This window comes from Globicephala melas, chromosome X (assembly GCF_963455315.2).
Source record: "Globicephala melas chromosome X, mGloMel1.2, whole genome shotgun sequence".
Taxonomy (NCBI): Eukaryota; Metazoa; Chordata; class Mammalia; order Artiodactyla; family Delphinidae; genus Globicephala; species Globicephala melas.
In genome coordinates, this window is record NC_083335.1 from 78,985,885 (window position 1) to 79,013,121 (window position 27,237).

Sequence of the window (27,237 nt, forward strand, 5' to 3'; positions counted from 1 at the left end):
TGCTGGATCACATAGATTTTGATATGTCATATTTTCATTTGTCTTCAGGTAGTTTTTGATTTCTCCTTTGATTTCTTCATTGACCCAATATTGTTCAGTAACATGTTGTTCAGTCTCCACATATTTGTTATTTTTCCAGCTTTATTCTTGTGGTTGATTTGTTTCATACCATTGTCAGAAAAGATGCTTGATATGATTTCAGTCTTCTTAAATTTATTGAGCCTTGTTTTGTGTTACAACATATGGTCTATCTCTCAGAAAGTTCCATGTGCAGAAAAAGTTGTATTCTGCTGCATTTGGATGGAATGTTCTGTACAAATCTATCAAATCCATCTGGTCTGATATTTCATTTAAGGCCAGTGTTTTCTTCATTTAAGGCCATCTGTCTGGATGATCTGTCCATTGATGTAAGTGGGGTATTGGTGTTAAATTTCCCTGCTATTATCACATTGCTGTCAATTTGTTTTCTTCTGTTAATAATTGCTTTATATATTTTGGTGCTCCCATATTAATCACTGTTATATCATTTTTATCTCTTACTACCCTTTTTCGGCTTGAAGTCCATTTTGAGTGATATGAGTATGGCTACACCCACTTTCTTTTCACTGACATTTGCTTAGACAGTCACCTTCTGTCTGTTTACTTTTAGCCTATAGAGCTGAGGTGAATCTCATGGAGGCAGCACAGAGTTGAGTATTGTTTTATAACCTCTCCAGCTATTCTGTGTCTTTTGATTGGTGAATTCAGTTCATTTACATTTTGGGTGGTTATTAATGGATGAGTACTTAGTACTGCCATTTTATCTTCTGATTTCTGCTTGCTCTATATTATCATTGTTTCCTTTTTCTAACATCTTTATTGGAGTATAATTGCTTTACAATGTTGTGTTAATTTCTGCTGTACAAGATTTGATAGTGTATATTTGTCAGTGCTACTCGCTCACTTCGTTCCAGCTTACCCATCACCCTCCCCATGTCCTCAAGTCCATTCTCTACGTCTGCGTCTTTATTCCTGTCCTGCCCCTAGGTTCATCAGAACCATTTTTTTAAGATCCCATATATATGTGTTAGCGTATGGTATTTGTTTTTCTCTTTCTGACTTCACTCTGTATGACAGACTAGGTCCATCCAGCTCACTAAAAATAACTCAGTTTCATTTCTTTTTATGGCTGAGTAATATTCCATTGTATATATATGCCACATCTACTCTATCCGTTAATCTGTTGATGGACACTTAGGTTGCTTCCATGTCCTGACTATTGTAAATAGTGCTGCAGTAAACATTGTGGTACGTCTCTTTTTGAATTATGGTTTTCTCCGTATATGCCCAGTAGTGGTATTGCTGGGTCATATGGTAGTTCTATTTTTAGCTTTTTAAGGAACGTCCATACTGCTCACCATAGTGGCTGTGTTAATTTACATTCCCACCACAAGTGCAAGAGGATTCCCTTTTCTCCACACCCTCACCAGCATTTACTGTTTGTAGATTTTTTGATGTTGGCCATTCTGATGCATATGACATGATACCTCATTGTGGTTTTGATTTGCATTTCTCTAATGATTAGTGATTTAGAGCATCCTTCCATGTGTTTTTTGAAAATCTGTATATCTTTTTTGCAGAAATGTCTATTTAGGTCTTCTGCCCATTTTTGCATTCGGTTGTGTGTTTTTTCGATGTTGAGCTGCATGCACTACTTCTGTATTTTGAAGGTTAAACCTTTGTCAGCTGCTTTGTTTGCAAATATTTTCTCCCATTCGGAGTATTGTCTTTTCATCTTCTTTATGGTTTCATTTGATGTGCAAAAGCTTTTAAGTTTCATTAGGTCTCATTTGTTTATTTTTGTTTTTACTTCCACTTCTCTAGGAGGTGGGTCAAAAAGGATCATGCTGTGTTTTATGCCATAGAGTATTCTGCCTATGTTTTCCTCTAAGAGTATTATAGTGTCTGGCCTTACATTTAGGTCTTTAATCCATTTTGAGTCTACTTTTGTGTTTGGTGTTAGGGAGTGTTCTAATTTCATTCTTTTACATGTAGCTGTCCAGTTTTCCCAGCACCACGTATTGAAGAGACTGTGTTTTCTCCACTGTATATTCGTGACTCCCTTATCAAAGATAAGGTGACCATATGTGTGTGGGTTTATCTCTGGGCTTTCTGTCCTGTTCCATTGATCAGTATTTCTGTTTTTGTGCCAGTACCATACTGTCTTGATTACTGTAGCTTGGTAGTATAGTCTGAAGCTAGGGAGCCTGATTCCTCCAGCTCTGGTTTTCTTTCTCAAGAGTACTTTGGCTCTTCAGGGTCTTTTGTGTTTCCATACAAATTGTGAAATTTTTTGTTCTAACTCTGTGAAAGATGCCATTGGTAGTTTGATAGAGATTGCATTGAATTTGTAGATTGCTTTGGGTAGTAAACTTATTTTCACAGTGTTGATTCTTCCAATCCAAGAACATGGTATATCTCTCCATCTCTTTGTATCATCTTTAATTTCTTTCATCAGTGTCTTATAGTTTTTTGCATACAGGTCTTTTGTCTCCTTAGATAGGTTTATTCCTAGGTATTTTATTCTTATTGTTGCAGTGGTAAATGGGAGTATTTTTGTAATTTCTCTTTAAGATTTTTCGTTCTTAGTGTATAGGAATGCCAGAGATTTCAGTGCATTAATTTTGCATCCTGCAACTTGGCCAAATTCATTGATGAGGTCCAGCAGTCTTCTGGTAGCATCTTTAGGATTCTCTATGTATAGTATCATGCCATCTGCAAACAGTGGAAGTTTTATTTATTCTTTTCTGATTTGGATTCCTTTTATTTCCTTTTCTTCTCTGATTGCCGTGGCTAAAACTTCCAAAACAATGTTGAATAGTAGTGGTGCAGGTGGGCAGCCTTGTCTTGCTGCTGACCTTAGAGGAAATGGTTTCAGTTGTTCACCATTGAGAACGATGTTGGCTGTGGGTTTGTCATATATGGCCTTTATTATGTTGAGGTAAGTTCCCTCTATGCCTGCTTTCTGGAGAGCTTTTATAATATATGGGTGTTGAATTTTGTTGAAAGCTTTTTCTGCATCTTTTGAGATTATCATATGGTTTTTCTCCTTCAATTTGGTAATATGGTGTATCACGTTGATTGATTTGCGTATATTGAAGAATCCTTGCATTCCTGGGATAAACCCCACTTGATTATGGTGTATGGTCCTTTTAATGTGCTGTTGGATTCTGTTTGCTAGTATTTTGTTGGGAATTTTTGCATTTATGTTCATCGGTGATATTGGCCTGTAGTTTTCATTTTTTGTGACATCTTTGTCTGGTTTTGGTATCAGGGTGATGGTGGCCTCGTAGAATGAGTTTGGGAGTATTCCTCCCTCTGCTATATTTTGGAAGCATTTGAGAAGGTTAGGTGTTAGGTCTTCTCTAAATGTTTGGTAGAATTCACCTGTGAAGCCATCTGGTCCTGGACTTTTGTTTGTTGGAAGATTTTTAATCACAGTTTCAATTTCAGTGCTTGTGATTAGTCTGTTTATATTTTCTATTTCTTCCTGGTTCCATCTTGAAAGGTTGTGCATTTCTAAGAATTTGTCCATTTCTTCCAGGTTCTCCATTTTATTGGCATATAGTTGCTTGTAGTAATCAATCATGATCCTTTGTCTTTCTGCAGTGTCAGATGTTACTTCTTTTTCATTTCTAATCTTGTTGATTTGTGTCTTCTCCCTTTTTTCCGTGATGAGTCTGGCTAACGGTTTATCAATTTTGTTTATCTTCTCAACGAACCAGGCTTTAGTTTTATTGATCTTTGCTATCGTTTCCTTCATTTCTTTTTCATTTATTTCTGAGCTGATCTTTATGATTTCTTTCCTTCTGCTCACTTTGGGGTTTTTGTGTTCTTCTTTCTCTAATTGCTTTAGGTGTAACATTAGGTTCTCTATTTGAGATGTTTCTTGTTTCTTGAGGTAGGGTTGTATTGCTATAATCTTCCCTCTTAAAACTGCTTTTGCTGCATCCCATAGGTTTTGAGTCATTATGTTTTCATTGTCATTTGTTTCTAGGTATTTTTTGATTTCCTCTTTGATTTTTTTCAGTGATTTCTTGGTTATGAAGTAGTGTATTGTTTAGCCTCCATGTGTTTGTATTTTTTAGTTTCTTTTTTTTACTGTAATTGATACCTAGTCTCATAGCATTGTGGTTGGAAAAGATACTTGACACGGTTTCAATTTTTTTATATTTACCAATGCTTGATTTTTCCAAAGATATGAATCTATCCTGGAGAATGTTCCATGAGCACTTGAGAACAAAATATTCTGTTGTTTTTCGATGGAGTGTCCTATAAATATCAATTAAGTCCATCTTATCTAATGTGTCATTTAAGGCTTGTGTTTCCTAATTTATTTTCATTTTGGATGATCTGTTCATTGGTGAAAGTATGGTGTTAAAGTCCCCTACTATTGTTGTGTTACTGTCAATTTCCCCTTCTATGCCTGTTAGTATTTGCCTTTTGTATTGAGGTGCTCTTATGTTGGGTACATAAATATTTACAGTTGTTTTCTCTTCTTCTTGGATTGATCCCTTGATCATCATGTAGTGTCCTTCTTTGTCTCTTGTCTGTATTTTAAAGTCTATTTTGTCTGACATGAGAATTCTTCCTCCAGCTTTCTTTTGATTTCCATTTGCGTGGAATATCTTTTTCCACCCCTTCAGTTTCAGTCTTTATGTGTCCCTTGGTCTGAAGTGGGTCTCTTGTAGGTAGCGTATATATGGGTCTTGTTTTTGAATCCCTTCAGCCAGTCTCTGTGTTTTGGTTGGAGCATTGAATCCATTTACATTTAAGGTAGCTATTGATATGTATGTTCCTATTACCATTTTCTTAATTGTTTTGGGTTTATTATTGTAGGGCTTTTCCTTCTCTTGTCTTTCCTGCCTAGAGAAGTTCCTTTAGCATGTGTTGTAAAGCTGTTTCGGTGGTGTTGAATTCCCTTAGCTTTTGCTTATCAGTAAAGATTTTAATTTATCCATTGAATCTGAATGAGTTCCTTACTGTGTAGAGTAATCTTGGTTGTAGGTTTTTCCCTTTCATCACTTTAAATATGTCCTACCACTCCCTTCTGGCTTGCAGAGTTTCTGCTGAAAGATCAGCTGTTAACCTTATGGGTATTCCGTTGTATTATTATTTGTGGCTTTACCCTTGCTGCTTTTAGCATTTTTTCTTTGTATTTAATTTTTGATAGTTTGATTAATATGTTTCTTTGCATGTTTCTCCTTGGATTTATCCTGTATGGGATTCTCTGTGCTTCCTGTACTTGATTGACTATTTCTTTTCCCATGTTAGAGAAGTTTTCAACTATAATCCCTTCAAATGTTTTCTTAGACCCTTACTTTTTCTCTTCTTCTGGGACTCCTATAATTCGAATGTTCATGTGTTTAATGTTGTCTCAGAGGTCTGTGAGCCTGTCCTCAATTCTTTTCATTTTTTTTTCTTTATTCTGCTCTGTGGCAGTTATTTCCACTATTTTATCTTCCAGGTCACTTATCCATTCTTCTGCCTCAGTTATTCTGCTGTTTATTCCTTCTAAAGAATTTTTAATTTCATTCATTGTGTTGTTGTTCATCATTGTTTGTTTGCTCTTTAATTCTTCTAGGTCCTTGTGAAAGGTTTTTTGTATTTTCTCCCTTCTGTTTCCAAGGTTTTGGATCATCTTTACTCTCATTACTTTGAATTGTTTTTCATGTAGACTGCTTATTTCCTCTTCATTTGTTTGGTCTGGTTTGTTTTTACATTGCTCCTTCATCTCATGCATTTTTCTCTGTCTTTTCATTTTTTTTTTAACTTACTGTGTTTGGGGTCTCCTTTTTGCAGGTTGCCTGTTCATAGTTCCCGTTGTTTTTGGTGTCTGCCCCCAGTGGGTGAGGTTGGTTCAGTGGCTTCTGTAGGCTTCCTGGTGGAGGGGACTGGTACCTGTGTTCTCGTGGGTGGGACTGGATCTTGTCTTTCTGCTGGGCAGGGCCATGCTCAGTGGTGTGGTTTGGGTTGTCTGTGAACTTTGTATGATTTTAGGCAGCCTCTCTGCTAATGGCTGTGTTTGTTTTCCTGACTTGCTTGTTGTTTAGCATAGGGTGTCCAGCACTGTATTTTGCTGGTTGTTCAGTGGAGCTGGGTCTTTGCGTTGAGATGGAGATCTCTGTGAGAGCTTTCACCGTTTGATATTAAATTGGGCTGGGAGGTCTCTGGTGGTCCAATGTCCTAGACTTGGCTCTCCCACCTCTGAGTCTCAGGCCTAACACCCAGGTGGAACACCAAGACCCTGTCAGCCACATGGTCATTTCTGTGCTGCTTCCCTGCCAGGAGTGTCCCAATGTGGTGACCAACTCAGTCTCCAACTTCCCTTTCATAAGGACGGGCTCATTGTTTCTTTTTCCTTGCGTTTTTGTCTTCCATTTTTGTTTGGTGGTTTTCTATGGTATTTTTCTCAGTTTCCTCATTTTGTTTTGTGTCTCCGTTCTAGATTTATGTTTTGTACTTAACATGAAGTTTGTATCAAATGTCACATAGATAAATAGTTTTTTCTGCTGATAGCATCTTATCTTCATTTAACTGTATGGTTTTCCTTTCCTTTTGTTTTCCTTTTTCCTTTTGTGTTTTTGTTGTCTCAAACGTTCCCTTTTTACATTGTAAGTTTGTTACCAAATTGAAATAGCTATAGTTATTTTTTTCTGCATTTTCTCCCTTTTTTAATCTTTATACTGTAATAAAGTGTTTAAGAACCTTTTCTGATAAATAGTTGCAATTTTCTGATTCTTTCTGTCTATCACCTTTCTCCAAGTTTTGTGTACTTTTGTCTTTGTTTCTGGTGTACGACCTCTGTTCAACATCTCTTGTAAGGCAGGTCTAGTGTTGATGAACTCCCTCAGTTTTTGTTTGTCTGTGAAAGTCTTTACTTCTCCTTCATATCTGAATGATAACTTTGGTGGATACAGTATTCTTGGGTGACAACTTTTATCTTTTAGTATTTTGATAATGTCATTCCATTCCCACCTGACCTATAGAGTTTCTGCTTAGAAATCTGCTGATAGCCTAATTTAGGTTCCTTTGTAGTTTACCATTTTTTCTCCCTGGCTGCCTACAAAATTGTTTGTCATAGACTTTTGGCAGTTTTAATATGTGTCTTGGAGAAGGTCTTTTTGCGTTGAGGTAATTACGTGTTCTTTTAGCTTCATGGAGTTGTCTATCCAGTTCCTTCCACAGTTTAGGAAATTCTCAGCTATTATTTGTTTAAATAAACTCTCTGCTCCCTTCTCCCTCTTTTCTCTTTCGGTGATGTCCATTATCCTAATGTTGCCCTACTTAAGAGTCAGATAGTTCTTGTAGAATTTCCTCATTTTTTTGCATCTTATTTTTCTTTCCTCTTCTACTTGTATCTTTTCTAGATTTCTGTCTTCACACTCACTGATTCTTCCATATGGTCTGCCTTATTTCCAGTGCTTTTTAATGCATTCTTTATCTCATTTATTGAGTTTTTCAGCTCCAGAATTTTAGTTCTTTTTTTTAGTTTCAACCTTTTTGGTAAAGCATTCCTGTTTATTAATTTTATTCTTGAGCTAATTGATGTGCCTTTCTGAGTTTTCATGTAGCTTGTTGAATTTCTTCATGACAGCTATTTTAAATTCTCTATGAGATCACATTATTATGTGACTTTAACTTTGGTTTCTGGAGAATTGTCATTTTCTTTTTGTGGTGCGGTGTTACTGTGCTTCTTCATGGTACTTCCTTCTGCCAGAGCATGTGGAGTGAGACAAGTTAGAAATTAGGGGTCTTTTCTTTTTCCATAGGTGGTACTATAGCACAAGTTTTTGGTTTCTCTTACCTGAGCTGCCTCTGTCAGAGGTGTGCCCCCTGTCCCAACTCTCATTATCACTTCTGGTGTTTTCTTGGTCATTGGCACCTTGCTTCTGCCTTTGTCACTGGCAGAAGCTGCCTGGTTCACCTGGATGGTGGGTTCTTCCCTTGCTTCCAGGATCCTCTGAGTCACAGGCTCACAGGCTCAGGCACCGCAGGGGGAAGGGGTGGGGGAAGCCAGGGTCATACCAGTGCCTCTTCCCTATCTGGTTTTCTAAGGTTCTTAGGCTCTGCCACTGCTGGTGGGAGAGCATAGGAACGGGAGACTTGGGCACCTCAGTGGCTGGAGGGACAGGGCCGCAGGCCCCATTCCCACGGATGTACAGTTAGATGTGGCCATGAGTGCCACTGCAGCCAGGAGGCTGGTGTTGTGTGTGCTGTCTGCTCTGCTGCTGCCAGGTTCTCTGGGGCTACAGGCTTAGCTGCCATGGCCAGAGGGCCAGGATTATAGGCACTACCTCTACTGTTCCTTCAGTTCTGCCTCCTCTGTCTGTTCCAGTCCATCCATCTTTAGATGTACAGGTGTGTGGAATTCTCTAGCATCCTGGTGTGTTGGACAAAAGTACCTTTGTTGAGTTGTGAATGTTTTACTGGTTGTAGATTGAAGGGGAGAGACAGAGGTAGCTTTTCATTCCACCATGTTGTTGATGCCACCCCTTGATTTTTTTGTTTAGGACAGAACACTACTGTATTCATCTATCCAGCTGGCAATTGAGAATTTCTTGGGAAGCAGCACACAGCCTAAGGAGCAAAGAGCAACATTCTGCTAAAATGTTAACTTGGAGCCATTTTCATATAGTTTAGAGTGTTTGACTAGTTTTTTATTCAGTAAATATTCATTGAGCAACTACTCTGTGGCAAGCTCTGTGCTAAAAGCTGGGAAACAATGTCAAACTGTAACAGACATGGTCCTTACCTTCATGGAGCTTGCCATCTAGGGGATTGAATGCCATTAATTAAAAACTCACACAAATATGTATAATATCACACTTGTGGTGAGTGTTAAAAATAAAACCAATGTGTTAGTATAATTGCCTATGGTGACTAGATTTGCCCAAGTCAGTGAGGTCAGGGATAGTTTCTGTGAGGAAGTATGAATTGAACTGAAATCCAGTGGAACAAGTAGGAGTTAATTATGTATAAAAGTAAGGGGATAGCATGTGAGACAGAGTGAAAAGCATGTGTAAAGGCCCCTCGGTGGATAGACCATGGGCCACTAGAACTGAGGGAAGGTCAAAGTATATTTGGAACACAAGGAGAGGAGCAAAAGGTGGCACTAGATGTGCTTAAGAAGTAAGAAGGTGAGGCCATCCTAATTTGCTATCATTTTCCCTTTAATTTGAAGCTTTAGGATTATCTTTCACACTGATTAAGCCAACAAAAATAGATCGTAAATAGGAGTGATTAAGTGATGACTTGCTTATTACCTAGATTTTTTTTCCTACTAGACAGGACACCTTCATGGAAAATTATTTCACCAGCCAACGAGACAACATCTTCCGTAATGTGGAGGTTCTGATTTATGTCTTTGATGTGGAAAGCCGCGAACTGGAAAAGGACATGCACTATTACCAGTCATGCCTGGAGGCCATTCTACAGAATTCTCCAGATGCCAAAATCTTTTGCTTGGTGCATAAAATGGATCTGGTACAGGAGGATCAACGAGACCTGGTAAGAAATAGAATGGGTGGCACCAAATAATTGACATACTTTGTAGACTTCTGTAGAGATATAGGTAAATTTGTACCATTCTTTTTTAGGAAAAAAAAATCTCAGCATAAGCTTTCAAAATAAAGTTGACATTTGTTTTTAAAAACACTTATAAACAGGGCTTCCCTGGTGGCGCAGTGGTTAAGAGTCCGCCTGCCGATGCAGGGGACGCGGGTTCGTGCCCCGGTCCGGGAGGATCCCACATGCCGTGGAGCGGCTGGGCCTGTGAGCCATGGCCGCTGAGCCTGCGCGTCCGGAGCCTGTGCTCTGCAACGGGAGAGGCCACAGCAGTGAGAGGCCCGCGTACCGCAAAAAAAACAAAAACAAAAACAAACAAAAAAACACTTATAAACAAATGTTCCATGGTAAGGGAAATATAATGTTCATTTAGCAAATAATTTTCAAATTTAGGAAAGGATCCTGACTGTGTTATCACTAAGCAGCTTTATGTACTTTTAAAATATATTTGATACCACTGTTTTACTGTCCTTCAGAGCAGGCAGTTATTTTCAAGGCTAGAAGACCCACCAGGGGTGAGATAAAGAAAGGTCATAGCTGTCACTAGGTTGACCTAGAAAACTGGTATGCACCAATTCAAATGCCAACTATACTGTTAGGCACAATGCCAAGGCCCTCATAATTGCACTGATATGGTATATTTATCTTCTTTTCTAGCATGGGAGTTAGTACACATAAATTTAAACAAGAAAAGACACAGTAGAAAGGGCAAACCCCTAGCTAGCTATGATACCCCAGGACTGGCAAGTCACAAATAGAGTCTAGCTTTAGTTTGCTCCATATAAAATAAGAGGATTGGATTTTAAAGTCTAAGCTGAAAGAGAAGATCCTCTATTTCCAAGGGTAAAGTTGAGGAAAGCAGTTTTAGAATATACTGGTGATGTAGAAGAATACAGTTCCTCTTTGGGTTGGAACCTAGGAGTCTAAGGATCCCCTGTAACTTAAGAATTTTTTGGTAATAACTGTGGGCAGGAATACTTTTTTTTCCCGTAATTAGTTACAGGATTGCCTTCAGTGTTCCAGTATTTGAGTATGTTTTGGTGTTTCTAGGTTAGCTTACAGGCTTTCAGAAACCACTTGACAGGGTTCCGTATTTGACTCTGAAAAGGACTTTTGAGTATTCTTTTTAATTCCTTCTCCCTCTCACTAAATATCAATTCTGTTTTAATTCAGCAGAAAATTCTTTATGTAGCTTGATCTTGAGCTTGTGAGGGGTTTGTTATTATTACTGTTTTTTGTTTTGTTTCCCTGGCCCAATTTGCAACAGAAAAACTTAGAGCATTCCAATAAATGACCTCCTTATGGATTTTTAAATTACTTGTCATTTTTAGTGATCGACATATTGTTTTCTAAATGCTTATGTAAATATCCTCAAAGATACATTAATGTTCTTTGTGGGATTTTAAGCTTAATTAAGAAAAGTATATTCTATTTCATTAAACTTTCAGACTTGGAGGTTTTGGAATAAAATGGCTAGGGTGCTTCCCTGAATATCAGTTTCAAGCAAGATAGGTGTTTCCCTCTATGTGTGTGTATTAGTCAGGGTTCCTCAGAGAAACAGAACCAATAAGAAGTGTGTGTTTGTGTGTGTGTGTGTGTGTGTGTGTGTGGAGAGAGAGAGAGAGAGTGAGAATAAGAGAGAGACTGATTAATTTTAAGGAATTGACTCGTATGATTGTGGAGGCTGGCAAGTCTGAAATCTGCAGGGCAGACTGATAGGCTAGATACCCTTGTTGCAGCTTGAGTCAGAAGGCAGTCTGGAAGGCAGAATTCCCTCTTCCTGGGGAATGGCAGTCTTTTTCTCTTAAGGCCTTCAACTGGTTATATAAAGCTTACCCATATTATGGAGGGGGATCTGCTTTACTAAAAATCCACTGACTTAAATATTAATCTCATCTAAAAAATACCTTCATAGCAACATCTAAATTGGTGTTTAACCAAATGGGTATTGTGGCCTAACCTAGTTGTTGCATAAAATTATCCATCACAGTGTGAACAGTGCATTCACTATAAGCCCACCCAGTCCTGGAAAATATCTGTGTATGTGTTTATATTTGTATAAATAGATATTTTTCCATGTATATATGGGCATATATATAGATAGATACATAGCCAAGAAGAATAGATATTTGTGTGTAAGGGGTTGTTATATCTATGTAGCCAAATAAATACAGTCCATACAGAAATAATATATGTGTATGCATGTGTGTATGAGAGTAAGATATCTACAAAAAGTTGAAGTATTTTGATTTATAAAATCTTGATATTGGTATGCATATCTTAAAAATGACCCAGATTGGATTATTTGGAATGTTAGATATATTTTATTAAGATTCCTCTGTACGGTAAATTTTATTTTTCAGCATAGTATTCTCAGTGAGTACTCAAAACAAGCAGCACAGTCCTTAAGAATTCTAGTAGCCATTGTACTTTGTAGACCTGACTTGAAATCATTTCTGCCATCCTAGTCTGTAAAGTAACGTACACATTTAAAAATTCCCCTGAGGAAAAACGAAATGCCCCTGTTTAAAATATGCTAAAATATTACACCTCAGATCTTGCAGTGAGAGAGGAGAGCTGTTAGTTATATGCTGATCAGTATGTTGGTCTATTTACTTCAGATTTTTAAAGAGCGAGAAGAAGATCTGAGGCGTTTGTCTCGCCCATTGGAATGTTCTTGCTTCCGAACATCTATCTGGGATGAAACTCTCTATAAGGTGTGTATGTTTCCCTGAGTTCTCTCATTTAAAGAGCATGAAAAAAAAGCTAGAAGGGTATTATCAAAACTAAAAGATTTTAAACTCTTTCATAGCCATCTAGATGTGTTGAACCAAAAGAAGAAATAATCTACAATAAATTGTTTGAAAAATACCCAATTTAACCTTAAGAAATTTTGGTTTTGATCTTAGATTGTGTCGACATACCTACCAGATCACACTGAATTAACCCAGTTTGGTCCTGATTAATTTGATACAGATCTTCATGACAGTAGAGGTTTCACTGACCATCATCCATTTTGACCTGTTGTGGTCTCAGTGCTGACTGGAATTGTATCTAATATTCAGGTACCTCTACAGGATATAAGCTAGTCTGCCTAAGTTTGGATGGCAATAGAAGAACAATATTTAGGGGAGAGATTGGAGAAGGGAGCCTTAGAATGGGATATGTTATTTCTAGAGTATGATAGCTTCAACTTTCATGCCAAATTAGAGACTAGCATTCTTTCAACCAGAGAGATTGTTCCCATTGATGGAATGGATGCCACACTGCTTGTAGTAGTTGTAGAGGTTACAAACAATAGCTGTGTTATGGATGAAGCTGAAATTACCTTATTGGTACATAGGCTCCTTATCCTGCTTCCTCCCTTTCTCCCACTGATTTAGTGATTTGAAAGACTGGCTCCTTTTGGGTCCTCCTGTGGTCAGACTGCTTCTGGTATCCATTGACAAGTCTGGGAAGGAAAGCATCCTTCTCTGTGACTTGTAGCTACAGCCTCAGTATCAACTCCATCTGACAAGTATCAACAACCAAGAGCACAGAAACCTGATTTGCCAAGGAGAAAAACAATTGGACTTTAAACATAGCCACTGATTTATTTTTTTAACTAATTCATTTTTTCCCCAATATGTTGACCCAGCCTCGCTCTAATAACAGATCATTTTGAGATACCTATCTAGGAAATACTGTTCTAGATTAATTTGGGCCGAATTTCTCTCAAAGCCTTATTCCCATAGAACAGGTAACCGTGAATAAGGATGGACATGACGCACTGATAAGAACCAACTGCGGTGTGAAGGATGGCAATACATAACACGACCAAAGACAATTGGCTAATCACAACACTGCTGTGAGTGACAATGTCTCTGCTGTGGTTAGCTTTGGTGCCTTCTCCAAGGTAAATTCAGCAGTGACATTAACACCGACCTGGGAACTTGGAACCTGAACCCCCATGCCTAAGTAATAAAACTAATTGGAACAGAGACATGGCTCTACTCTCTCTTACATCAATATTGCATAGAGCTGACATAAATTTTTATATTAAGTTTTATTCTAAAAGCACTCATTGCAATTTGCTTGATGCTGTTGGACGCACAGATGGCTAAGACCAGGTTCCTGCCCTCTAGTAGGGGAGAGAAGAACATTGTACACCTTACCAGACAAATTGGAGCAAAATTGAAAGAAATATTATAATGAAAATTCAAATAAAAGAGCCTTAAGAGAATAGAGGGAGGGTGTGGTTAATTTCAACTCCTTATTTTAGTCATACTCCTCTGGATGAAGTCAGTTTTAGGCAAACACGCAGTGGACTGTTTTTAATTCAATTGGATCAATAATTTATAAAGCTGACAATAAGCCTTTTGGAATGATAATGCCACTAATTTCTCTTGTAATTTCTATTGTATGTTATCCCATTGAGGGGAGGGGCCATTTTTCTACGTGGCTCTGATATTTTCATAAAATTGATTGTTAGATGTATGTTAAATATAGCATTATTAGGTTCTGATCTTTAGAGCAATCTACACTATTGGACTTACATATCTGTTTGAATGGCTGGATTAGAAGTTCTTTAGCCCAGTATATCAGAGTTTTCAACTTCCCTAAGGTAATATGATGGAATTAAATATTTGTTTATTTTTAATTATCAATGGAAAGAAGTATTTTACAAAAGTGTTTGAAACTTTAAAAAATCCAACTGAAGGATAAAAATCAAATATTATCTTCATTTTCTCACTTCGTTTGTGTTATACTTGTTGCCAGAATTTGTTTGGGACTCAATTATCACCATATTTTGCTGTCTGTATGTTATAGTATACTTACTCATTTGCAAAGATCTGGACTGGCTACCTGTTAGTAATATTACACTGTGCTTCTGTTCTGTTAGGCTTGGTCCAGCATTGTTTATCAGCTGATTCCCAATGTTCAGCAGCTGGAAATGAACCTAAGGAATTTTGCTGAAATTATTGAGGCTGATGAAGTGCTTCTATTTGAGAGAGCCACTTTTCTGGTGAGAACTTTCTGCTCTGCAGATGTACTTCACACTCACCTTCTTCTATTCAGCAATGGAGAATATGTTGCCACTTTGAGAAAGAACCTTTTTCCCTCTTGTCATTACTTCACCATGCATAGCCTTATTTGTAAAGTAGTATTGTCAGCAAGTAACTTGAAAGAAGTTCGTTGGTGCGTGGATCTTTAGTAATTAGTAAAACTTAGATGTTTGCAGGTAAGCCTTACTATAGAGTTTAGATTATTTTTGTGAATAATTGTTCATTTGTGTTAAAGAATTCCTATTTCCTATTGACTTTTATTATGAAATGATGGGTATTTTTCTTTGAGTTTAAAGCTTTTAACATGGAAGAGATGTAATGGTCAACTCAGTGATGTAGCTAAGAGTTCAGATGGGGAGGTGAAAGGGCAAAGAGGTATGTTGGTATTTTTATTTTTCTTATAAATTCGGCTTAACAATGATAATAGCACCTACTGTGTATTTGGCCATGAGGGGGTAGGCAAAACCCAATATTATATTTATAAGTAAAATTTTTAAATAACTAATAAAAATTGGCTTGAGCTGTCACAAAGCACCACTTAAGTAATTGCTGATCAGCTTAATAAATATAACTCTAAGAGCAGCTCACAGTAAGTAATTTTGGTTTCTGAGCTCTACCAGTGCTTCATGATTTTAGACACATTTATTGCTTTTTTTGTTTTTTACATACACATGTATCCTTTTTCAAATTCTTTTCTCATTTAGGTTATTACAGAATATTGAACAGAGTTCCCCATGCCGTACAGTAGGTCCCTGTTGGCCATCTATTCTAAATATAGAAGTGTGTACATCTCAATCCCAAACTCCCAATCTATCCCTACCCCCACCCTTCGCCCCTGGCAACCACAAGTTCCTTCTCTAAGTCTGTGAGTCTGTTTCTGTCTTGTAAACAAGTTCATTTGTATCATTTCTCTTGGATTCTACATATAAGCAATATCATATGATATTTGTCTTTCTTTGTCTGACTTCACTTAGTATGATAATCCCCAGGTCCATCCATGTTGCTGCAAATGGCATTATTTCATTCTTTTTAATGGCTGAGTAATATTCCATTGTATATATGTACCACATCTTTATCCATTCATCTGTTGATGGACATTTAGGTTGCTTCCATGTCTTGGCTATTGTAAACGGGGCTGAAATGAACATTGGGGTACATGTATCCTTTCAAGCCATGTTTTTCTCTGGATATATGCCCAGGAGTGGGATTCCTGGATCATATGGTAGCTCTAATTTTAGTTTTTTAAGGCACCTCCATACTGTTCTCCACAGTGGCTGTACCAATTTACATTCCCACCAACAGTGCAAGAGGGTTCCCTTTTCTCCACACCCTCTCCAGTATTTATTGTTTGTAGACTTTTTGATGATGGCCGTTCTGACTGGTGTGAGGTAGTACCTCATTGTAGTTTTGATTTGCATTTCTATAATAATTACTAATGTTGAGCATCTTTTCACATGCCTCCTGGCCATCTGTATGTTTTCTTTCAAGAAATGTCTATTTAGGTCTTCTGCCCATTTTTTTATTGGGTTGTTTGGTTTTTTTCATACTGAGCCACATGAGTTGTTTGTAAATTTTGGAGATTAATCCCTTGTCTGCTACATCATTTGCAAATATTTTCTCCAATTTTATGGGTTGTCTTTGCACTTTCTTTGCTGTGCAAAAGCTTTTGAGTTTAATTAAGTCCCATTTGTTTCTTGTTTTTTTGTTTTTTAATTTCCATTACTCTAGACGTGGATTGAAAAAGATCATGCTGCAATTTATGTCAGAGTGTTCTGCCTATGTTTTCCTCTAAGAGTTTAGAGTATCCAGTCTTACATTTAGGTCTTTAATCCATTTTGAGTTTACTTTTGTGTATGGTATTAAAGAATGTTCATATTTTTTACATGTAGCTGTCCAGTTTTCCCAGCACTATTTATTGAAGAGACTGTCTTTTCTCCATCATATAGTCTTGCCTTCATTGTCATAGGTTAATTGACCATGGTGCGTGGGTTTATTTCTGGGCTTTCTATCCTATTCCATTGATCTATATTTCTGTTTTTGTGCCAGTTCCATATTGTTTTGATGACTTTAGCTTTGTAGTATAGTCTGAAGTCACGGAGCCTGATTCCTCCAGTTCCGTTTTTCTTTCTCAAGATTGCTTTGGCTATTCAGGGTCTTTTGTGTCTCCATACAAATTTTAAGATTTTTTGTTCTAGTTCTGTGAAAAATGCCCTTGGTAATTTGATAGGTATTGCATTGAATATGTAGATTGTCTTGGGTAGTATAGTCATTTTGACAATATTGATTCTTCTAATCCAAAAACATGGTATTTCTTTCTGTCTGTTTTTGTCATCTTTGATTTCTATAGTTATATAGTTATATAGAAACTATAACTATAGTTCTATAGTTATAGTTTTTTGAAGTACAGGTCTTTTGCCTCCTTAGGTAGGTTTATTTCTAGGTATTTTATTCTTTTTGCTGCACTGGTAAATGGGATTGTTTCTTTAATTTCTCTTTCTGATCTTTCATTGTTAGTGTATAGAAATGCAGGAGATTTCTGTGTATTAATTTTGTATCCTACAACTTTACCAAATTCATTGATGAGCTCTAGTAGTTTTCTGGTAGCATCTTTAGGATTTTCTGCGTATAGTAGTATCATGTCATCTGCAGACAGAGACTGTTTTGCTTCTTTTCCAATTTGGATTCCTTTTATTTCTTTTTCTTTTCTGATTGCCATGGCTAGGACTTCCAAAACTATGTTCAGTAAAAGTGGTGAGAGTGGATATCCTTGTCTTGTTCCTGATCTTAGAGGAAATGCTTTCAGCTTTTCACCATTGAGTATGATGTTAGGTGTAGGTTTGTCATTTATGGCCTTTATTATGTTGAGGTAAATTTTCTCTGTGCCCACTTTCTGGAGAGCTTTTATCATACATGGGTGTTGAATTTTTTTAAGAGCTTTTTCTGCATCTATTGAGGTGATCATATGGTTTTTATTCTTCAGTTTGTTGCTGTGGTGTATCACACTGATTGATTTGGGGATATTGAAAAGTCCTTTCATCCCTGGGATAAATCCCACTTGATCATTGGGTCTGATCCTTTTAATGTATTGTTGGATTCAGTTTACTAGTGTTTTGTTGAGGACTATTTTTGCATCTATGTTCACCAGTGACATTGGCCTGTAATTTTCTTTTTTGGTGGTATCTTTGTCTGGTTTTGGTTATCAGGGTGATGGTGACCTCATAGAATGAGTTTGCAAGTGTTCCTTCCTCTGCAATTTTTTGGAATAGTTTCAGAAGGATAGGTGTTATCTAAATGTTTGATAGAATTCATGTGTGAAGCCATCAGGTCCTGGACTTTGGTTTGTTGGGAGTTTTTTAATCCCAGTTTCAATTTCATTCTTGTAATTGATCTGTTCATATTTTTTGTTTCTTTCTGGTTCAGTCTTGGGAGATTGTACCTTTCTAAGAATTTGTCCATTTCTTCTAGGTTGTCCATTTTATTGGCATATAGTTGCTTGTAGTAATCTCTCATGATCCTTTGTATTTCTGTGGTGTCTGTTGTAGCATCTCCTTTTTCATTCCTAATTGTATTGATTTGAGTCCTCTCCCTTTTTTCCTTGATGAGTCTGTCTAAAGGTTTATCCATTTTGTTTATCTTTTCAAAGGACCAGCTTTTAGTTTCATTCATCATTTCTGTTGTTTTCTTTCTCTCTATTTCATTTATTTCTGCTCAGATCTTTATGGTTTCTTTCCTTCCATTAACTTTGTGTTTTGTTTGTTCTTCTTCTTTTAGTTGCTTTAGGTGTAAGTTTAGGTTGTTTATTTGAGATTTTTCTTGTTTCCTGAGGCAAGATTGTGTTGCTGTAAATTTCCCTCCTAGAACTGCTTTTGGGGTATCGCATAGGTTTTGGATCCTCATGCTTCCATTTTCATTTGTCTCTATGTACTTTCTGATTTCTTTGATTTCTTCAGTGATCCATTGGTTGTTAAGTAGCATATTGTTTAGCCTCCATATGTTTGTGTATTTTACAGCTTTTTCCTTGTAGTTGATTTCTAATCTCATAGCGTTGTGTTTGGGAAAGATGCTTGATATGATTTCAGTTTTCTTAAATTTACTGAGGCTTGCTATGTGGCCCAGCATGTGATCAATTCTGGAGAATGTTCCATGTGTACTTGAGAAGAATGTGTATTCTGCTGCTCTTGGATGAAATGCTCTAAATATCAATTAAGTCCATCTAGCCTAATGTGTCATTTAAGGCCTGTGTTTCCTTACTGATTTTCTGTCTGAATGATCTTTCCATTGATGAACATTGGGTGTTAAAGTCCCCCAGTATGATTGTGTTACTGTCGACTTTTCTTTCTATGGCTGTTAGTATTTGCCTTATATATTGTGGTGCTCCTATGTTGAGTTCATATATATTTACAATTGTTATGTCTTCTTCTTGGACTGATCCCTTGATTATTATGTAGTGTCCTTTTTTGTCTCTTGTAACATTCTTTAAACTATTTTGTCTAATATGAGTATTGCTACTCTAGCTTTCTTTTGATTTCTGTTTGCATGGAATGCATTTTTCCATCCTCTTACTTTCAGTCTGTATGTGGCCCTAGATCTGAAGTTGGTCTCTTGTAGACAGCATATATATGGTAGACACATATCTTAATCTCTCTGAGTTTGGTTCCCCTTTTATAAAATGGAGATAATAATATCTATATCATAGGTTTATTGTGTGGATTAAAATGGGACAAGGTAGCATTAAGCCCTAGCACAAAGTTTAGCATACAGTTGGCAAACTGTTTAACATTGATTTCTTTTGCTATTGCAGCCAACAGAGGGCAGAGAATTCAAAGTGCAATTTTTTTCTCCTTCCTTTGTGGAAACATTATTTTTAATGGTAGCATATTTGGGAGTCATCCTTCCTGCTAACTGGTACAGCTGAGGCAAGGAGTCCTAACTAGAGTGTCTTTCTGCCTCAGCCCATAGGCAGGGATCACTTGCTTGGAAGTTCACTACCCTGAGCCCTGTCTTTCCTGCTAGTGGTAATAGCAACAAGCAGGTGAGCTCTTCTGTCTATCTTGATACATGTGGCATGGTAGAATCCTGCTTCAGCAGTATTCTCCTGCCACATCTACCGCACATGATCATAGAGGTTAACCTAATATAAACTCTGTTTTTCACTGGCAGTGACAAGTAGCTTTTGCTTTCTCTTGAGGACTAAGTTTCGTTGTGATTGACCATTTTCACTATAGCTCTTGAAGTCAATCAACAGGAACCTATTCCACCATTGGTCTAGGAATTATGTTTTGAAATTTTCACATGGTTTCAGGGAATTGCCCTGTGAATTTTCTTCTGGCAAATGACTCAGTTTTGCTTCCTACTAGAAACTTTACATCAGCCTATGGGAAATACTTTTGTGGTTTTATTAATCTGAAAGTGTGAGGGGAAGTATTTTCAGCTGGCATTGGTGTCCATCATGAATAGGTTCATTTATAAATAGTAAATCCTCAGAGGTCAGAATCATTCAGTTAAGATTTTTAAATATGATACCAAAAACCACTTGGTTATAGACTTCATTAAAATTAAATACATTAAGTACACCTCAGCAACAGCTAAGAGGGACTTCCCTGGTGGTCCAGTGGTAAAGAATCCACCTTCCAGTGCAGGGGATACAGGTTCAGTCCCTGGTCGGGGAACTAAGATCCCACGTGCCACGGGACAACTAAGCCTGTGCACCACAACTACTGAGCTTGCACACCTCAACTAGAGAGCCCGCATGCTGCAAACTGCAGAGCCCACACGCCCTGGAGCCCACGTGCCACAAATAGAGAGAAGCCTGAGTGCCGCAACGAAGAGCCTGCATGCCACAGCGAAAAGATCCCACATGCCTTAACGAAGATCCTGTGTGCCTGCAATTAAAACCCGACACAACCAAAATAAATAAACAAATAAATAAAATATTTTTAAAAAAACAGCTAAGAATTTTTATTTTTCCTTTTTGATTTGTACTTTTTTTGAATCAAAAAATAGAAATAATTTGAAAAAATTGAAATAAGATGAATATTTAATGATTAAAGTAAGTGAGAAAGGACAGCAATGAACCAAAATAGATAATACAATACTTAAATGATCTAATAAATTTATAACCAAACAGTACTGGATGGGTCATCCGTAGGGATGTTGAAATTATGCAGATGTTAACAGGATATGGGACAGAGGAATAGAGGCAGTAAAGCCAGGTGCCAAGTCTACCCTGAAAATCAGGGTGACCAAGAGACTGACAAATGTATTGCCTTGAAGAGTAGTAGAGGGTGATATGACAACGCTGCATGAATTTAAAGGGCATTGCTCTTTTTCATAGGTGATTTCTCACTATCAATGTAAAGAACAGCGTGATGTCCACAGATTTGAGAAAATCAGCAACATTATTAAGCAATTTAAGCTGAGCTGCAGGTAAGAGATCTTATGTGATGTATTTATCTCTGGAACAAATTGTCATTTTTTGAGAGATTCAAATAACTATAGTAGACTGTACTTCTATATTCTTCTTTATATTAAAAATAAAGCTAAACTCTAAGGGAGCCTACAGTTGACAGAAGTGAAAGACATCTTTAATGCAAAGTCAACTGATGCAGAAGAAGCATATGAAAAATATCTAAGCAGAGTACCCCTTCAAGATGTTTGATACTATTTGGGAAAAAAATAAACAGAAAATGTCCAAGAGAGTTTTGAAAAACAAGAAAGGAGAATTTACCCTACCAAATACCAAGATTTACTATAAAACTACGGTAATTAAAATAGTGAGGGACTGATTCAAGAATGGTACAAAGTAGAGAGTCTAGAAATATCTGATCATATTGTCTCAGCTTTGTTTAAATACAATTTGAATCTTAGCATTGTGAATATAGGAAGAAGGAATGGCTGAACATCATAATCTAGTAAAGATTTAATAATCAAAATTCTTATCCTGGTAAAACTTTGATGCCCAGACAATAGAATAAGTGTAATTTTTCCCTTTTATGTCATAGCACACTTTGAGACTTTCTGGCATGTTTATTCTAACATTTTTAAGAAGAAATAGCAAATGGCATATAAATATCATTACCCTTTTTGTTTTCAAAGAAATGGGATCATTTCTAGAATTTCAGCATAACTAACATTCAAAAGATACAGTTATTAATCTCAATGATAGGGAAATTTCAACTGAATAAACTTAAATATTAGAGAAATCTTTGGTAACATGATTTTTAATATGAATCTAGGTCTAAGCCCACTTTTCATTTCACAGTCAGTATCAAGTCCTAATCCACTTTCTAAGTCACTTTCCAGCACGTGTTAAATTTGTCATTAGAGTTTCCTTGGAAAGCAAAGTGGGTTAGTGATTAACTGTCTTAATGAGGTGGTGGATTGAGATATAATGCTATGAAAATATTTAACGTGAAAAATAAGAATGTCTTATGTTGCTATTATTTTACGTTCTTTACTCACTTTTCTCCTTTCTCCTATAGCAAGCTGGCTGCCTCTTTCCAGAGCATGGAAGTCAGGAACTCTAACTTTGCTGCTTTCATTGACATCTTTACATCCAACACTTATGTGATGGTCGTGATGTCTGATCCATCCATTCGTAAGTTTAAACTTAGCCGACATAGGTTCAAAGCCACGTATTTTTAAAACTAATTTCCCTAGAGGTAGTACATTATTAAAGATACTGAAAAGCTATTTAGTAGTGCACAACACTGTGAATGTACTTAATGCCGCTGACCTATACATTTGAAAATGGTTAAAATGGTAAATTTCATTTTGTGTGCATTTTACCACAATGAAAAAAAAATTTAGTACTAGTGGTAAATACTTTTTATTTAATAGACATATTTTGAAACTTAAAGATAATTTAGACTCTAGGGTATTATATCTTCTTCATGGGAACTTTAAAAATTACTTACGTATAGTTATTACATCTAAGGATTTTAAAGAAAAAGAACCCAAATGTATGACTTATGCTCCATGTGGGGTAGATTTTTAAAAGACCAGTCAATCTAAGCTCTGAACTATTAAATGTTGAACCATTTTATATGTCATTGTATATTCCTAAGTACCATACTCCCATATTTCTGTTTTGAGCATAAAGAGAGATATTTGGTGCTTCCATGCCATAATAGCCATATCCATCACAACCATTGAAATAAAGGTTCTAGCAGTATTTCCAGGATGCTCCCAGAAGTTTAAATTATCTCTTAAGTTATCTATCTTAGGTTAATATTAGAATACAACATAAGATAATGTTCTTTTTTACTATTAGCTCCAAACCAAAAGAGTTTGAAAATTTATTTTGAAAATACTGTGTTTAGAATATAAACAAATCTTTTATTTATTCAGAAAAATTAAACTCTGGTTAACTTGGGACTTATGTTGTCTGTGACATACATTGAGGGATTTGGCTCTCTTTTGTTTATTTGTTTTTACTAGTCAATTATTCCTTTGGCTGCTTGTACTTAGTCTGTTGGTTATCTTCCCTACCCCACCCTCAGCTTCTGCAGCTACTCTGATCAATATCCGCAATGCCAGGAAACACTTTGAAAAGCTGGAAAGAGTGGATGGACCAAAGCAGTGTCTTCTTATGCGCTAAAACATTGCCAAATACTGTTTCAGAAAAAAATTGGAATACTGTTTCTTAATCTTAATGTTGTATTAGTATATATAGGCTCTGAAATGTTGTGATGCTTATCACTTCTGTATTTCTTCCCTACTCCCCAGTCTTAATGTTTAACCTTGAATGCTGTTTACTCAAATAGCCAGTGAGGAGTTAGAAGATGAGCTGTTTATGAAGTTGGTGTGACATATAAATAGGTGATATATAAGTGTTCTGATAACAACGTTCTAATAGTGCAGGTGTTCTGTTAACCTGGTTCCAGTTGTTGTGTATGCCAAAGCCTTTCCCAGCGTCATCTTGTATTCCTTACCAGAGAGTAACCTATACGTTTGGAATATTACTGTTTTCTCAGCATGCATTAAAAATATTCCTTAACTACAATTGTAAATAAACTTTTGCTGTTAGGGATGTCAGTGTCTGTTTTTCTTTTCCTTGTTTCTTCAACTTTTCCCTAAGAAAGAGCAAATGAATTTCAGTTATCCTAGGGGAAGGGGACCTTCTATTTGGGAAATAGTACAAAATAAAGTTGGATAGGAAGGATGAGCCAAATGATAGCCTTAAAGCTAGGCAGAAGAGTTTTGGTACAATGTGATAGGAAACGACAAAGGAATGTTGAAAGAAAGTTAACCTATAGGCTGACTGATGGCAGTCGGAGAAACTGTGGTAGTAATCCAGGCCTGAGGTGTACTGAAAGTCTATTTCAGGATGCAACTGGAGAAGGAATGAATAAAAAGTTGAGGGAAAATAGTGTCTATGAGATGTAAGTCTTCTTTCTATGAGGTCCAGGAATGGTTAATTTTATATATTCCGTAACACCTGGTGGGATGTGCCTTCATTATACTAGTTAAGTAGTATTAAAACCTCTTTCAGGGCTTCCCTGGTGGCCCAGTGGTTGAGAGTCCGCCTGCCGATGCAGGGGACACGGGTTCGTGCCCTGGTCTGGGAAGATCCCACATGCCGCGGAGCAGCTAGGCCCGTGAGCCATGGCCGCTGAGCCTGCGCGTCCAGAGCCTGTGCTCCGAACGGGAGAGGCCACAACAGTGAGAGGCCCGCGTACCGCCAAAAACAAAAAAAACAAACAACAAACAAACAAAAACCTCTTTCAGGCTGGGAGTTTATTTGACTTCATCCCCTAAGGAAAAGATGAGGCACTGTGAACTAGGAGGAATGGAGCTTGACAACACTGACTAGAACTACTCAAAGCCCTTTTTCAGTTTCCATAGAACTGAAACAGAGCACAAAAGCATTTAGGGAATCTACAGCAGAGTAGACTCATCTCAATTTTCTTGTCTCTATGTCATAAAGAAACTTCTTCCAGACTGCCAGAACCTCACCTTTCCCCATCTTATTGTCCCCAATTGAGATAGAGTTTTTACTGAGCAACAAAGAACATGTTGTTTTTTAGGCAGTTTAACATTATGTAGATTAAAAATATCAATTCTTAAAAGAATCTCATTGGACTAATTTTATCAACAGTTGTATTAATCTTCTACAGAAGGAGAGTTTTTTAAGTAGGTGTTCCAGATTCTTTATCCTAGTAACATATAGGAAAATGAAAAGAGCAAATGAACCAGGCGGGTGTGGGGGGGGCGGTCTGTTCTGTGACTAATGATTTGGCATGTTCTCCTTATCCTCTATCTGGGGTGAGGTTTGAAGGAAAACACCCGAAAGTGTTTTTTTTTTTTGTATTTTGGAAGGTGGATAGATATAGATAATATATTCAATTAGATAAGCACAAAAAAATAAAAGTTATATAATTACTCTGTTTACTCTTGGTCCAGCCCTTTCTCAGATTCTAGTTATAACTTGGACTTAGAGGACGTATAAAAGTATGAAAGGTTAGAAAAATAAGGTTATGATTTGACTTAATCCTTATGGTAATGAGCAGCCGGTCATCTTTGCCACTGAAGACAAAAAAAAAAAAAAAAACTATTTTGAGATAGATATTTGTCCAAAGATGGAGCTGCTTAGAAACTGAAGTAAACACAAGTGGACAGTGAAGGCATGTACACGGAAAGAGTTAGAAGAAATCAAAACCAGAGGTGTAGAAATTACGAGATCAGTGATACAATGAACTGATTCTTTTTACAGGTCATGTTAGCTGTGTCAGTAGGATAGGGCAATGGTTCTCAAACTTGAGCATGCATAAGAACCACTTGGAGGGTTATTGTTAAAACACACATTGTTGGGCTTCCCTGGTGGTGCAGTGGTTGAGAGTCCGCCTGCTGATGCAGGGGACACGGGTTCGTGCCCCGGTCCGGGAAGATCCCACTTGCCGCGGAGCAGCTGGGCCCGTGAGCCATGGCCGCTGAGCCTGTGCGTCCGGAGCCTGTGCTCCGCAACGGGAGAGGCCACAACAGTGAGAGGCCCGCGTACTGCAAAAAAAAAAAAAAAATAGTAATAATAACACACACTGCTGTCCCACCTGCTACCACTGAGAGTTTCAGATTCAGTAGGTCTCGGGTGGGGTCCATGAATCTACATTTCTAACAAGTTCCCAGGTGTTGCTGATACTGATCCTGCTGGTCCACAGACTATATTTTGGGAACCACTGCTTTAAGGAAAAGAAGACGAAATGTAGACCTGGAAGCAGGAGTGGGAAAACATGTGCTCACCAGGTTTGTAAGGATAAGTTGAAGGCATTATACCAAATAAGATATATGTAGTTTATACCAAATGTAAAATAGATAGCTAGTGGGAAGCAGCCACATAGCACAGGGAGATCAGTTCATGCTTTGTGACCACCTAGAGGGTGGGATAGGGAGGGTGGGAGGAAGACACAAGAGGGAGGAGATATGGGGATATATGTATACATACTGATTCACTTTGTTATAAAGCAGAAACTAACACACCATTATAAAGCAATTATACTCCAATAAAGATGTTAAAAAAATAAACACGTTAAGAGGTTAAAAAAAGATACATATAAAAAAGAGGTAAAAAAAGATATATATAAATCAGACCACTGATTCTCAAAGTAATCTAAAAGCTTGTAAAACACTGTCTTAGATAAAAGCAATGACTAGGTAGCTCCTATTTCATAAGTAATGTGTTGCAAATGGAAACCATTGCTAGCATAGAGTATGGTTAGTGATTTGTGTAGGGACCTAACTTTTTCCAGTTTCAACCAGCTTTATTTGCTAACTTAATAGTATATCATGAAAATGTAGGTGGGTTGCAAATGAAAACAGTGCTACCTTTTGTTCAGTATTTACTAAGTGTCATGTTGTAAATGCTTTATAAGGATTGTCTCATTAGTCTTTACAAGAACCCCATTAGGTAAGTACTATCACTATCCCACTTTTTAGATGGGGGAATTGGGCCCAGAGAAGTAAGAAACTTGCCCACATTTAAACAGTAGTGGTAGAGCTGGGATTTGAATTCAGGTATTCTAACTCCAGAGCTTGTGCACTTAAACTTAACCTTGAAATTGTATGGCCTTCCTGAATTTAAGGGCCTTCTCAGGATGGAGAGTTTGAGGTGCATCCAGGTATGGTACCTAGCTGTGAGACTACCACTGTGTTGGCTACTATGGAAATAGTAAGCCAAATGCTTGTGAACCTGTATTACTCTTGTTTTCATTGGGGCTTTGCCACATGGAATAAGAAGCTTTACCACAGTTGGCAGTGAAAAGCAGAGTCGAATAGGAGGGGGAAGAAAACAAATCTCTAGCTTGAAGGATTTAGGTCAAATCTAAGTAGTTTTTCAGTATTTGTGGGTTTTCCCCAAGAATTGACTACTGTGAGCAGTTAGTTATAGCCTCTACTTCTCTGAGGCCTTTTAAAAATAGGAGGGAAAAAGTTTGTAACTCTTTTGGATCTCCCACAGCAATATTTTGCAAAGGCCAGCTTATGATTTCCCACTTAAATTCCTGACTTCCTTATAAAGCAGGAAATCAGTCAGGGTCTTCCTGCAGTCTTCACTAACAAAATTTCCAGCCTCATTGCATGTAAATGTCCTCAC

General features: G+C 37.2%; 1 protein-coding gene across 8 annotated transcripts in view; it reads left to right on the forward strand.

The window, feature by feature from the left end:
• Positions 1-23,672, forward strand: part of RRAGB (Ras related GTP binding B) — a 50,895-nt gene extending 27,223 nt beyond the window's left edge. For 3 of the 8 annotated variants that reach the window (XM_060292213.2, XM_060292211.2, XM_060292214.2), the window contains 7 exons: positions 9,327-9,549; positions 9,708-9,953; positions 12,228-12,323; positions 14,489-14,611; positions 20,986-21,077; positions 22,133-22,248; positions 23,153-23,672. In XM_060292213.2, the coding sequence (XP_060148196.1) occupies positions 9,327-9,549; positions 9,708-9,953; positions 12,228-12,323; positions 14,489-14,611; positions 20,986-21,077; positions 22,133-22,248; positions 23,153-23,250 (994 nt within the window). In that variant the 3' untranslated portion in view covers positions 23,251-23,672. Of the gene's footprint in view, positions 1-9,326; positions 9,550-9,707; positions 9,954-12,227; positions 12,324-13,345; positions 13,502-14,488; positions 14,612-20,985; positions 21,078-22,132; positions 22,249-23,152 lie in introns of those variants that run through there. The other 5 variants (XM_060292210.1, XM_060292212.1, XM_030851231.3 and 2 more) reach the window with 4 other exon arrangements.
• The last annotated feature ends 3,565 nt before the right edge of the window (positions 23,673-27,237 follow it).